Consider the following 14,285-nt stretch of genomic DNA (forward strand, 5'->3'; position numbering starts at 1 on the left):
AAGTTGTATCCAGCCTAAAGAAAATATAATTTTTGTGCTTTATTTCTTCCACATGCTGTTCTGCCATTAGACAATGGTTCACTTAATATACTGTATATATGCATTTTTACATACTTCTATTTTAGAGGCATGCTTTGGAATGCTAGTTGAATCATTTTGAAGGATAAACTGCATCAACTCCTGTTTTAAATCTCATCTCTGTGTGCTTTTCTTTAAAAAACAAAAAAACCCAACCCAAACACACTCTGCAGAAATCACAGTTCACTGAGTTCAAAAGACAGTTTCTTTCAGTTTGTCATGGCAAGCACGATGGCCCCTTCATTATATATTGGATATTCATGTTTCCCCCGCTTCCTTATTTTCCACAAGCTATACCAAATTATCTGCCAGTACCAGGAGCATCTCCGATGGATTGCAGAGGGAAACAAGTTTGTACAACTACAGTGAAATCATCTTTCATTTCATTGTAAGAATCAATTTCCTGTCATGTGAGCTGCGATAGTACAAGGACAGTGAAATAACCAATTGTCTTCAGATCGGCCAGCCCCAATAGTTTTTGAGTTTACTCTGTCCTTCCACCAGCACTGAAGAAATAGACAGAAAATAATCCTGTTCAGTAAATAACCCAGTGTTTATTGTATGCTAGCTACAGATTCTCCATTAAGAGTCTGAGCTCTGTCTATAGTGTGTAGTCCTGGCAGGTGTCCAGACTGAAGTCTGAAAAGAAAAATTTGCTGTAATAGTGGCACAAAGTACCCCCTGAAAGAAGAACTTGACTGCTTCCTACGAATGTAACCTATCAAACACTTGAGGGATTTATTTCTCCCACTCTCAAATAGATTAATAAAATAATGGGACAATTTTAAAACTATCCAGAATGAGGGAAAAGTTAACTAATACTAAATACCCCTCATGCTGAGGAGTAATTCTGTAGAATAGACTCTAACATATATGCACAAATTTACTCACACAGATATTAAGAATAATGACATATAAGTATATAGGTATGCAGATTCACACATACTATATTTTTACTCCGTAAGACGCACCCCTCCTTCAGAATGGCTGCAATCAGTTCTCACGAGTCCCATGAGAACTGACACAGTCATTCTGGAAGTGGGGCGGGCCAAGGCAGCAGCGCAGACAGCATGCTCCTGCCGGCCCATACACTGTTTGACCACCAGGCTTAAGGGGCGTTTAAAAAGGTACTGCGGAGCGGGGGGTGTTTTAAAAGCAAGGGCTTGTTTTAAAAAGGTTTTAAAAAGGGCGGTGTTTTAAAAATGTACAAAGGGGAGGGTTGTCATCTTCAGTCCATAAGGCGTACCCCCTTTTTTGGGGATGGAAAAAGTGCGTCTTATGGACCAAAGAATACGGTAAATGCCAAAATTCCTCCTAAGAGCTATTTTGTGAAAAAACACTCTTATCTTACCTAGTGTGCACTTTATAGGTAAGCATACACACACATAGGTGGAGTTTGAGTAGGGAACGGCTGGGACTTGCATTTAAGCATGTAACTATGAGGTGCATAATCGAAATGAAAATACATCTAAAAACCCACCTAAATCGGCACTTGGATGATGAAAAAGATAGGTTATCAACTACTGATAATCTAAATGAGTTTTAGACTTATCTAGAGACAACTTAGGCCTTTTGACTGCCGCTGTGCGCCTATAGCAAAAAGGGACATTTTTGGAGGAGTGATTAGAGTCGGAGGTGGGTCGACTAAACTTAATTGTCCTGCAGCTATAATCGAAAGTTTGACGAGGTTGCTTGGACGGAACTTACACGTTTTGACTTAGATGAAGTCAAAACAGGTATAAGTTCCGATAGGGTTGCCACTGAGCTGATAGCAGTCCAGTCCCTCTTGCCGGACACCACCCACCCTCTCAAAGTTAGCCCACCTGGACCCCCCAAGGCCACCCCCCACCAAACCCCCCTAGCCTTTTTTAGATGGCTGGCTGGATGGATTCTTTCTTCGTCTGGCAGGCCCGCCTTCACTGGAATGGCGGGCCTGCCCCTTCCTGGTGCATCTTCAGGAGAGGCTTAAAGCGCTTGGGCCAGTAAGGGCCTTAGGCCCCTCCCCGGTACATCCCAAGATGCACTGGGAAGGGGCAGGCCCGCCATTCCAGTGATGGGCCTGCTGGCCGGACGCAAGAAGGACCCATCTGACTGACTATCTAAACAAGGTTAAGGGGGGGTGGGTCTGCGTGGGCTATCTTTGGTGGAGGGTCCAGCAGGAGGGACTGGGCATCCCTGCTGCCAGCAAACTTTTGGGGATTTGAGGGGTGTCTGTCAGGAGAGATTGGTGTTCGTGGGGGGGGGGTGTCCAGTAGGAGAGATTGGGCATCTCTCCTGCCGGCAAACTTTTGGGGGGGGTTTGCAGGAGAGATTGGGCATTTCTCGGCCGGCGATCGTTGCCAGGGGTGGGTGTCACGGCAGGTGTGGACATGAGGGACTGGGCATCCCTCTTGACTCGATCGTTGTGTGTGTGGTGTTCTACAATTCTCTAACCGGTGCTTATGACAGGCGCTGGTTAGAGAATTGTGATTTTAGGTGAAGGAATGGTCCCTCCCTTGCCAAAAAGTGTTTGAGACTTGGGTGAATTTTTGAGACTTGGGTGTTTGAGACTTGGGTGAATTTTTGTTCAGGAATAGGGCTTAAAGATAGAAATAGTGGTGGTTTGGGCCATTCTCGAAAAAAACCACATTTTGTGTGGCTTTTTCTGAGAATGGACATTTCCCTGCTGCCTACTTTAGGCGCCTAGCACCTTAGGCCAAAAGGAGACTTAGACGTTTTTATCAATTATGCCACCTCTGTGTATGTAACTTCAACATGTAAGTGCAAACACTTAAACCAATTCCATGGCTGGAATAAATGCTTGCATCTAACGCATATGCATATATAATAATAATAATTTTATTCTTATATACCGCCATACCCAGCGAGTTCTAGGCAGTTTAATCAGTTAATTAAGATCCGCGATGACACGCAGATTTACAAACATTTTATCAGAAATGCAAGCAGCAATGAGGGAGAGGATAGAAGGTAAGGTAGAGAAAGGGAGATCAAGAAGGAAGGAGAAGAGCAGTAAGGGGGGGGGTGAGGATTTATTGCTGGAGTAGGGGGGGGATTAAGGGTCCTGTTCGCGGAATAGGTGAAATTTGAGTAATTTTCTGAAGCCGAGATAGGTGGGAGCCTCGAGTACCATTTGGGCTAGCCATGGGTTCAGCTTAGCCGCCTGGAAGGCGAAGGTTTTGTCTAGGAATCTTTTGAGGTGACATAGTTTTAGAGAGGGGAAGGCGAACAGCTGGATTCTGCGGGATTTCTTATTGGTGCAATTCAGATTGAAATGAGGATTGATGTATCTTGGCGATGAACCAAATACTGTTTTGTAGCAGAAGCAGGCGAACTTGAATAGGACTCTGGTTTCAAATGGCAGCCAATGTAGTTGGTGGTAAAACGGGGTGATGTGTTCCCATTTGTTCAGGCCGAAAATGAGGCGGACGGCGGTGTTCTGGATCATTTTTAGTCTCCTGGTGGTTTTCTTCGTGGAGCTCAAGTAAATGATATTGCAGTAGTCCAGTATGCTGAGAATGAAGGATTGTACTAGTAGGCGGAAAGAGGTGTCGTCAAAGTATTTTTTTATGGTGCGAAGTTTCTAGAGTACTGAGCTTTTCCTGACTGTGAGATCGGTGTGTGTGTGTGTATGTATATATATATATATATATATATATATATATATATATACACACACACACACACAGTTTCCCTAGTATTCTATAAAGGAAGGTAGGTGTCAGTTTTCCTTTATGGACTAGACTAATGCTTTTCAACCAGTGTTTTCAACCTATTCTCCAGGTGTGCTGTGGATAGGGCGAACTGACCATTTGGGCAACCCTGCACTGCCTGAGGACCCAGAGCACCAGGGGACCCAGTACCTTCCCCTTTGTGTACCAGCATTTCTCCCACTCTCCTCTCTTCCTTCCCTGCCCCAGTTTTCCTTAAACCATGTTTTCCAGGGAGGTTCCACAGCAGCAGCAGAAATTCACAGTTGCTGCTAGATGCCTCTCTTCTACCATGACCCCCCCCCCCTTCTGTCCTGGTCTTCCCCTGTATAAACAAGGAGTTGTTTCAGAAGAGTAGGCAGTGGCTGTGAATTATTGTTGCTGCTGGGGAACCTCTTTGAAGATGCAATTTAAGGTAAACTGGGTGGGGGGAGTTGGAGAGAGAGAGAAATGTTGCACTTAGGGATGGAGGGTGAAAGGAAGAAATAGAAAAGTGCTGGACCCAGGGGAGGAAAGAGAGAAATACTGGACCTAAGGAGTTAGGGAAGAAAGAGAGAAAAGCCATGGACTGGAGGGGTGTGGGGAAGGAAAACTGATGGCCCTGAAAAGAGATAATAACCACTGGGGGCATCCTTACTGTAAACAGTAATTTAGTGCTGGCATGTCTGCTCCATGTATTAGGATAGGGGCCATACAAACACAGGGCATTTCCCCAGTGGACATGGAGACACTTTGTCAAGCTGCTTTGATTACCAGCAAATTTCATTGTTTAAGTCTAGCTTTCAGATGCTGAACAGATACCAGAACCAATTCTTAATTTTCTAAATCACCATTCTAAAGAATCACTTGTCTTTTTACATAAATAAAGTGTGCAGTGAAAACCAAATTAGTCTGTATAGATGTAACTTGCAGATGGGTCTTTCAGCCAGTTCCTATTGATGTTAAGTTCTGTTCCAAGGATAATTTACCATCTTCTAGCTATGGACCCTATTTATGTGTTTGTTTGCTTGTCTATATATAGGTTCCAGTCATTATATCTCAATAAGGAGAGACAGAAAATAATGAAGAAATGATCTTTAATAATCTTACAGTGTGATTAAAAGAATAATAAGGAAATCTTAATATTTAAGTCCACAATTAAGGCAAGAAAGAAGATTTTAACCCTACCAAAGTAAAAGAAAACGGAGGAATTAACATCCCCCAGTGTCTGTCTATATAGTTCATATTGTCAAACATCCCAAAAAGCCACTTACATCTTACCTCTGAGGTCTATCAATAAAAATTTTTTTCAAATGGGTAGGGTCCGCAAACGTGTACCCTAATACTGCACTGTATTGTATATTTATAAGGGAACCTAAAATAATACTCCCTAACGCCAATACTTTGAAATTTCAACTGTTAAAAAAAAGTTTTCTACACATCTGGGTGGCACATGACACATCTGGGAGCATCTGTACCCTCTGATCATAAAACAATATACTCTCAAAGTCTGTTTTCAAAACCAGACTCTTACCCCCTCTTCTACAAAACTGCGCTAGCAGTTTCTAGCGCGGGGAGCTACGCTGAATGGCCCGCGCTGCTCTCAACGCTCATAGAGTTCCTATGAGCGTTGGGAGCAGTGCGGGCCATTCAGCGTGGCGCTCTGCCCTAGAAACTGCTATCGCAGTTTCGTAGAAGAGGGAGTTAGTGCTCCAAATGGAGAAAGAGACTGAGTGAGTAGATCTAGCATTGAGCGTATGTATCATGGGAACCCTCCAGGACAGCAATCAAATTAAATCTTCCAGAGAGCACCAACTGATCAACAACCACGTCAGTCTGACTTCCATATGGGCAAGCCTAGGTACATAATAATTATGTAGCTTATGGATCCTTTCTAATGATTTATTAGACTTGAGTATATCCAAGCGTATGCCATCTAGCCCAGTGTTCTTCAACCTTTTTACACCCGTGGACCGGCAGAAAAAAAAGAATTATTTTGTGGACCGGCAAACTACTAGGACTAAAATTAAAAAAACCCATTTCCGCCCCATCTCCGCGAGCTCGGTCCCCACAAATCATCTGATCCCATCCACACAAGCCTCAGTTATGATTTTATATTGAATGTATTTTATTAAAGTATAAAAAGAAACAATATTCTGTACAATTGTCATTTTATAAATACAAATAATTCAGAGAAAGGATCAACAAAACCCCTGTCTCCCCTCCTCTTCACATATATCCCCTCTACTATCAAGAAAACTGAACAAGCCAAATTATTACAGAATGCTACACAGAAATATCATGCTAACAGAATACTGCAGTCACACATGACAGGAATAGTTTTAGGGGAGTGCAACTAGGGCAACTGTCCCCTGGTCAGAGAGCGCCCTAAGCCAGCTGGAAGCTAAAGAAGCACTGCCTGGGTTTTGCAGTCCCCAGTTATGTCTAATACCAGCTCTAGCAGGATATATATTTCAAATCTGATATAATCACAAAATAGAAATAAAATTATTTTTTTCTACCTTTTGTCATCTCTGGTTTCTGCTTTCAATCTTCTTTTCACTCTCTTCCTTCCAGCATCTGCCCTCTCTGTCTCTTCAATCCAGCATCTGCCCCTTCCATCCACTGTCTGTCCTCTCCCCCTTCCATATGGTATCTGTCTTCTTTCTATGCTCCTCTCCCCTTTCCATCCAGCTTGTGCCCCCTCTCTCCTTTTTACATGATTCATTCCAGCTTCACTACTCTTCATTTTTATCTCTCCTACACCAGATCTATCATCGTTGTCCCTCTATGCTTATTTTTCTGCTGACCCCTTCCTATCATCAATCTCTCTACTTTCTCATGCCTGTATCTCCCCTTCCTCTAATCTCTCTGCCAGCTGTTTCCTTCCTTTTTTCATTCTCCCTTCCCTCCTCCTCCTGTCCAGCAGTAACTCTCTTCCCTTCCTCCCCTCCCAGCAGCATCTCTCCTTCTCCCTCTCCAGTAGCAGCTGTCCCTTTTTTTCTCTTGCCCAGGAGCTTCCCAGATTCCTTTCCCTCCTCCCCTCCCAGAAGCATCTCTCCTTCTCCCTCTGCAGTAGCAGCTGTCCCTTTTTTTTCCTTGCCCAGCAGCTTCCCAGATCCCTTTCCCTCCTCCCTTCCCAGAAGCATCTTTCCTTCTCCTTCTCCCTCTCCAGTAGCAGCTGTCCCTTTTTTTCCTTGCCCAGCAGCTTCCCAGATTCCTTTCCCTCCTCCCCTCCCAGAAGCATCTCTCCTTCTCCCTCTGCAGTAGCAGCTGTCCCTTTTTTTCCTTGCCCAGCAGCTTCCCAGATCCCTTTCCCTCCTCCCTTCCCAGAAGCATCTCTCCTTCTCCTTCTCCCTCTCCAGTAGCAGCTGTCCCTTTTTTTCCTTGCCCAGCAGCTTCCCAGATTCCTTTCCCTCCTCTCCTCCCAGAAGCATCTCTCCTTCTCCCTCTCCGGTAGCAGCTGTCCCTTTTTCCCCCCTGCCCAGCAGCTTCCCAGATTCTGATAGTGGTTTTCTCCCCTCTCAGCAGCTCTTCTTACTTCCCAGCGCAGCGATTCAGGAAGGCAGCCTCGGGTCCTTTGTTGGGTCGCGCCGCCTCTGAGGAAAGAGGAAGTTGCATCATCAGAGGCAGCCGCGACTCAGCAAAAGCCCCGAGGCTGCCTTCGTGAATTGCTGCGCTGGGAAGTAAAGGAGAGCTGCAGAGAGGGGAGAAAGTCACTGTCGGAGGCTCCCTAAGATCTCTCCGTCCCAGCGCAGACTTCAGATGTTGATCTTGCCGGCCCTGCGCGGACCGGCAGGAAGTTGAAGTCAGTCAGTCTTGCTGGCCCTGTGCGGACCGGCAAAAATTTCCTGTGGACCGGCGGTTGAAGAACTGTGATCTAGCCTATTGTGTCTTACGTTTTGAAGATGTGCTGTACTGAATGCAGGTCAGTTAACTTAGCATTATTTATTTATTTATTCATTCATTTATTTTACTTATTTAATTCGTTTTCTATCCGTTTTCCTACTGCTTGTTGTGATCCTGCACTATTTTGTGTTGCTGTTTTTGGGCCTCATTTTTTCTACATCTGTCAAATATGCAAGTACACCATCCATGCTATTTTAATTCGGCATTTTGGCCACAACTACCCTTTGAATTTTATTTTTGTACCCATTGTTTCCTTTCGGATGAGAAAGAATAATTAAATGGGAACATCTTTTCCAAACAGCTGGAATCAAAATCCAGCTGACTGCAGCACCTGTGAAAAATGTACCTGTGCCTCAGGGCTCCATGGTACAACGCCAGCCATAGCTAACATTGTGACGATGTGTTTTGGAGGAACGAAGATTCGCCGACTTAACTCTTCTGCCCTTCTGTGAGCTTCAGATGGCAATAATGCCAGTGAATGCAAAGTGTCTGTTTTAGACTAATTAGGGGGATGATTTGTGAAACGCTGGCTATTTATTTAATTAATCACCAGCACAAAGCTATAAAAGCCATATTTTAAAAATCCCTGTTAGTTTGCCATGTGGTTAATAGATTGTGGCACATTAAAATGTGACATGGTGATGTATTAAAAATGTTCCACCTAAGGATGGCTAATGTCCTTAAGGAATTTAAGCTGTCTGCTATATGCAATAGCAGTGGTATGGTATCACAGCATCAGACCTGGTAAAGATTTAATATTTGTAAAACATTTTTCCTTTAAGTAGCATCTGTTCATTAAAAAAATATCTTGTGGCATATTTCAGAAAGCACAAATATTCAGAGTGCAATGTTTGAATTATATTTCCTGTTGGTTTCCTGCCCTTTATGCCAGTAATAAACATCAGCATATTCCCTCATTTTAAATTATAATTCATTTATTATTTAGAATAATGAAAGTAACTCTTTGAAAGTAGTCTATCTTTTCCTTTTTTGGGAGGGGGGAGGGATTAGGAGAATCCGCTGATAGGATCAGTATTCATAGCAAATGTGTGTTAAAGCAGCTGTCCAAGTGGTCTTTTTGAGAGCCTGTGAAGTCCTTGTGTTCCTCCTAAGCGCAGTTCATTTTAATGATGGCTTCTGCTGGATCAATGGCACATGAAATTGCTGACTGCCATTTTAAGGAAAGACATGAGAAGATGAAGCTGGTTACTGCAGAAATTTAAAAAAAAAAGAAAAGGATAGAAAGATTTGTGTTCAGCGGGCAGCAGTTCATGTTTATTTTTCAAAAGTAGATTGAAAGCACTTAAAGGAAAAGATTTTAATGCACAGTCTGACTTGAGTAATTTGCTAGTTTTGTGTATGCTACTACTTTGACTAGGATACAGGTTAGTTTTATTTTGACAAATTCAACTTTTTGTTTAAATCTTTTAATGTGCATTATGCCATCACTGCACCTTGATTAATCCCAAGAAAAACTATGTTCAGTGTTTTCATACAGCACTTGGGATTAAGCTCTGTTTTATGAAACCTGGCTCCTATTCCCTTTCCATCATACTGTGTCCAGTGGATTCTTCTATGAATCTTTCTTCTTTATACCAACCCCCTCGTCTTAAATTGCCCTCAATAGGATGTGATGTCGCCTGCATAGCTAACTGCCTTCATTTGAACTAGCAGGATAGGACAATGCTGTTCTAAATTCTTGAGTTGGGCAACTTTTTTTGTCTCTTATTATGTTTTCCCTCCAAGTAGTGAGCAAGCGAAGCCTTCACGAAGACCCTCATTTTTGTGATTTTTAAAGCTTCATTTGTTTTGTGTATACATATGCCCTTAGTGCTTTGAACTTCTGTCATTCTAATGAAGAAATAGTATAAGTTCTAATTTTACAAGGGAACAATGAAGTGATCAAGGTGGGCACTTAGCTACTCATTTTTCATCCCCTTTAATCAGTGGGCAGTTTTGTTTTGTATGCCTTTCTAAATTTAGAAATTGCCCACTGATGATTAAAACAAAACCAACAAAAACAGTAAGGGAATAAAACTAATACGAGATCAGGAGAGTGAAGAAGTAGCCTAGTGTTTAGCAAAGACCTGAGAACCAGGAAAGCCTGGTTCAAATCACACTGTTGTTCCTTGTGACCTTGGGCATGTCACTTAACTCTCCATTGCCTCTGGTACAAACTTTGGGGGTCCTTTTGCTAAAGCTTAGCACAGGCTAACTGAATTAGTATGTGCTAAATGCTGAGAAGCCCATTTTATACCTATGGGCTTAACATTTAGTGCGTGCTAATTCCATTAGCACATGTTGCTGACAGGGCTCAAGTCAGTTTACTGCAGAGTTTCACAACCATTGGTCTGGCTCTAACCAAGCCTCAAGATACACAAATTAAAGTTTGAGCTGAACTACCTTATCCAGGTTCTGGTACCTTATGCACCCTGCACTTTTTTCTTCCTAAGGCCACCTTGCCTGGTCTGAGCTATGGGTTTTCATTTGTGCTTGGCCATGCCCTCCATGCTCTGTACCTGCTGAGCCACCTCTTTTGTTCTAGGCCCTGTCTTTTAAGGTGGCTTCTTAACTGTGATAGAGTGCCATTAAGAGGGAGCAGTAGTGTCCTGTAGACCAGAGTTTCTCAATATGTGGTTATGTGTACCCTTAAGGGTACACAGCAATATATGGATCTCCTACCCCCCTTCCTCCTTAATGGACACCAACACTGCCACCGGGAATCCCATGCCCTCCAGCTGCATTCCCCCTTCCACTGAAGCCAACCTGGAAGGCTTCCCTAACATGTCAGAGCTGACAGAGAGAAGCCTTCCTGGTCAGCAGGGGATTCCAGTTACCTCTTTCAGGGCCGTCTAACTGAGCTGATCCTTCCTGCCTTCATCTGCACAGGGATGCGGGCAGTGGCTCTTGCACGCTGCACATGGCTGAACTGGAAGCCTTCTCTCTGACATCAGAGCTGACATCAGAGGAAAGGCTTGTGGGTCAGCCACATACAGCATGTAAGAGCCACTGCTCTCGTCCCTGTGCGGCTGAAGGCAGGAAGGAGCAGCCCAGCTGGACAGCCCTGAAGGAAGCGAGTATGGCCCTAGAGTGAGCAAGTAAGGGAGAGAGGGGTCATGATCGTGGGACAAAGTGGGAAGGGGAAGGAGAGTGTTGCAACATGGAAGAGGCACAAATTTGGGACAAAGGCAGGGGGGATGGAGCGTGAATTCAGGACATAGAAGGAAGGAAGGGGGCATGAACATGGGACATAGAAGGAAGGGGGTACTAACTTGGGACATAGGAAGGAGGGAATAGAAAGGGAGAATTGTTGGGCATGAGTGTGTGAGTGAGATGGAAAGAGATGGTACACAAGGGGAAAGGAAGAAAGAGGAAAATTGGGCATAGAGAGGAGTGAGGTAATAGATACATGAGTAATAGAAGGATCAGAGGAAGAAATGTTGGATATGGTGGTGGAGAGGGAACAGAGGAACAGATTGAAGGGGATGCAAGGGGGAGGAATGTGGGACATAGTGATGGAGGGAGAGATGTGGCATAGTGCTGGAGAGGGGTGATAGGAGAAATTGGCATGGGGCTGGTGGGCAGTGGTGAAAAATGTTGCACAGGATCTGGGGGATGAGAGAGGGAGAAATGTTGGATGTGGCAATCAAGGGGGTGGGAGAGATGCACCCTGGATCTCTCTCTCTCTCCATCTCCCTCTTTCTCCACTCCTTTTGCAGCAAGGGAGAGAATGAGATAGAGAGAGGGAGACATGTTGCCAATAGGGGTGGAGGAGAGAGGAAGAAAAGTTGTACTCATTGAGGGACAGAGAGAGAGATGTTGGTTAGGAAAGTGAATGAGGTCCGGAGGAGAAGAAGCGTGCAGGAGGCAGAAAGAAAGATATATTGGATGCACAGTAAGAATGAAGTGTAACCAGAGACTCATGAAATCACAAGACAACAATCTCTCTCTTCACCTCAAACCACTGTACTCCTCACCAGCACATCACTCACCATTTGAATTCATCATTTCACCCTCCCTTTTCTTCCACCTTCACAACCCTAAAGCGTCAACACTTTCTTCCTCTCATTCATCTATCCCCACTCGTCTTGTGTATATCTCATCCGTGGCTCTTCTCCTACACTCATTTGTATCCTCTGGCTCCTTCTTTTGCTTTCTGCTGGTGATATCAATCCCAATCCTGGCCCTCGTAATCAAATCCTACCCTACTCATGCAGGTCCCACCACAGTCTCATCGCTATTCCTCTCCTCCCCCTTCCTCTCTCCCTTTCTCATGTGTCCTATGGAACACCTGCCCTGTCTCCAACAAGTTTGCTTATGTGCATGACCTCTTTATCTCTTTCTCTCTCCATCTGCTTGCACTAACTGAAACCTGACTCTGTTTCTGTTGCTGCCCTATTTCATGGAGGTTACCTTCTCTCCCTTATGCCTCACCCACCTGGTTGCAGAGTTGGTGTTGTATTACTACTCTCATCTTGTACATTTCTTATTTTCCCCCAATTCTTCCTGCAAATTATTTTTATTAGATCCATAATAAATCTTATTAATTGGAGGTATGTTATTAGGGGACATCTTTAAGTTCTCAGTCAGATATGTCTTGAAAAAGTCAATAGGCAAAACCCCTGGGGCTACAGGAAAGTTCAGGAGACGAAGGTTTAACCAACGATTAAAGTTCTCAAAATATTCCAACTTTCTATGAATTAAAGTACTATCCTTAATCTTTGCTAGTTTAAATTGCTGTAGTTGTTGACTATCTTCCTGATTTTGCCTGTTTTTTTTTTCTGAAAAGTCACTTTTCATAGAGTCTACAGATTTAGTTAAGGAATCGAGGTTGGAAGCAATTTTTGATACCTCTTCAGTAGATTTGGTTAATTTAGTCTCCAGTCTCTGAAGAAGCTGCCAGATATCTTTCAAGGAGGGCTCTCTTCATTGGTTCTCTCAGTTCTTCTGCCGCTGAGTCTATTCCGTCACTAGGAGACCCCGTAGGACCACTTCTGGGGTCGCGTGTCTCCTGCATCAGATTACCGACAAAAGCTGGACACGGAGGATCGAGGGTAGTTGTAGGGAACAAAGATGTCTCAAGTCCTGAAAGGGAAGAAGTCTCTTCAATACCTCTCCCCATCGCCAGGTCAACTCCTCCGATGGCTTGTGTAACTGTCAGCAAAGCCATGAAAAAGCAGTCAACGGTCTGCTGCACAGGTGTGGAAGTAAGAGCTGGTGAGGGCACAGCTCTAACCACCCCCTTCCTCTTTGAGTGCAACATTCCAAAAGAGGAAAAGATGCTGTCAAGCGCCATATTGATGAACGAGGCAAGAGGTAATACCGCTATTTAGGAAATTATTTAGTACTCTCCGTACACGATTGAACAAACTCATTCAGTAGAGGAATTAGCAAAGAGTTCCAGAGACTGTTGATCCTGTGTTGTTAGCAGCTTCTCATACCGCCGCCGTCTTGACCCCTCTGAAGTTGCTTAATCCCCCTCGTCCTAAAGCACCCAGTGTAGCCTCCTTGTGATCCTGGGCAGGTCACTTAGCTCTCCATTGCCCCAGGTACAAAACTTAGATTGTTAGCCTGATTATTAGCCTGCTAGGGACAGAGATAGCACCTGCATATAATGTGTACACCTCTGCGTACACCTAGTAGTGCTATAGAAATGATTAATAGTAGTAGTAGTAGTATTACTATTGAGCAGAATTGTACTGGAGGGTTTAGGAGGGTTGCCCCCTTAAACTCCCAATGGTTTTTCTCGTGCCCCCCCCCCCCCCCCCTGTAAACTAGGAAAAAAACCTGCACCACATAAGGATACTAACTGGTTGCAGAGATAACTAGTTATGTACTGGCACATAACCAGCTATGTTGCTATTCCACAGCATAACTAGTTATATGCTGACTTTGAACCTGTCAGTTTATTTTATGCGTTTAAATCATGCCAACCAAATTTGATTGAATTCTTTGGGTGATCAGAGAACTAGATCAAGAACTTGCGCTAGATGTAATTTACTTAGATTTCAGCAAAGCCTTTGACACTGTTCCTCATAGGAGGCTCTTAAAAAAACTTCACAGGCTGAAGTTAGGGACCAAAGTGTTGAACTGGATTAGAAACTGAATGACGGACAGACACCAGAGGGTGGTGGTTAGTGGAATTCAGTCGGAGAAGGGAAAGGTGAGTAGCGGAGTGCCTCAAGGATTGGTGCTATGACCGATTCTGTTCAATATGTTTGTGAACGACATTGCCGAAGGGTTAGAAGGTAAAGTTAGCCTTTATGCGGATGATTCCAAGATTTGTAACAGAGAGGACACCCCGGAGGGAGTGGAAAACATGAAAAAGGATCTGCAAAAGTTAGAAGAATAGTCTAACGTCTGACAACTAAAATTCAATGCGAAGAAGTGTAGTCTGATGCATTTGAGGAATAGAAATCTGAGGGAACCGTAAGTGTTGGGAGGTGAGATACTAACAGGAAGAGGGGCTTTGGGGTAATCATATCTGAGGATTTGAAGGCGTTGAAACAGTGTAATAAGGCAGTTGTTGTAGCCATAAGGATGCTAGGCTGAATGGAAAGAGGAATAATCAGCAGGGAGGTGCTGATACCTCCGTATAGGTCTTTGGTGAAG

At 43.9% G+C, this 14,285-nt stretch overlaps 1 protein-coding gene across 6 annotated transcripts in view; it reads left to right on the top strand.

Moving 5' to 3' along the window:
* The window catches only part of MAPKAP1 (MAPK associated protein 1), a 479,755-nt gene that overhangs the window by 144,355 nt on the left and 321,115 nt on the right, over nt 1–14,285 (top strand). The window contains exon 1 of one of the 6 annotated variants that reach the window (XM_033961255.1): nt 7,546–7,692. The exons of the other annotated variants lie outside the window; for them this stretch is intronic. Within the exon in view, the coding sequence (XP_033817146.1) occupies nt 7,687–7,692 (6 nt within the window). The 5' untranslated portion in view covers nt 7,546–7,686. Of the gene's footprint in view, nt 1–7,545; nt 7,693–14,285 lie in introns of those variants that run through there. 6 annotated transcript variants of the gene reach the window in all.

This window comes from Geotrypetes seraphini, chromosome 10 (genome assembly GCF_902459505.1).
Source record: "Geotrypetes seraphini chromosome 10, aGeoSer1.1, whole genome shotgun sequence".
NCBI lineage: Eukaryota > Metazoa > Chordata > Amphibia > Gymnophiona > Dermophiidae > Geotrypetes > Geotrypetes seraphini.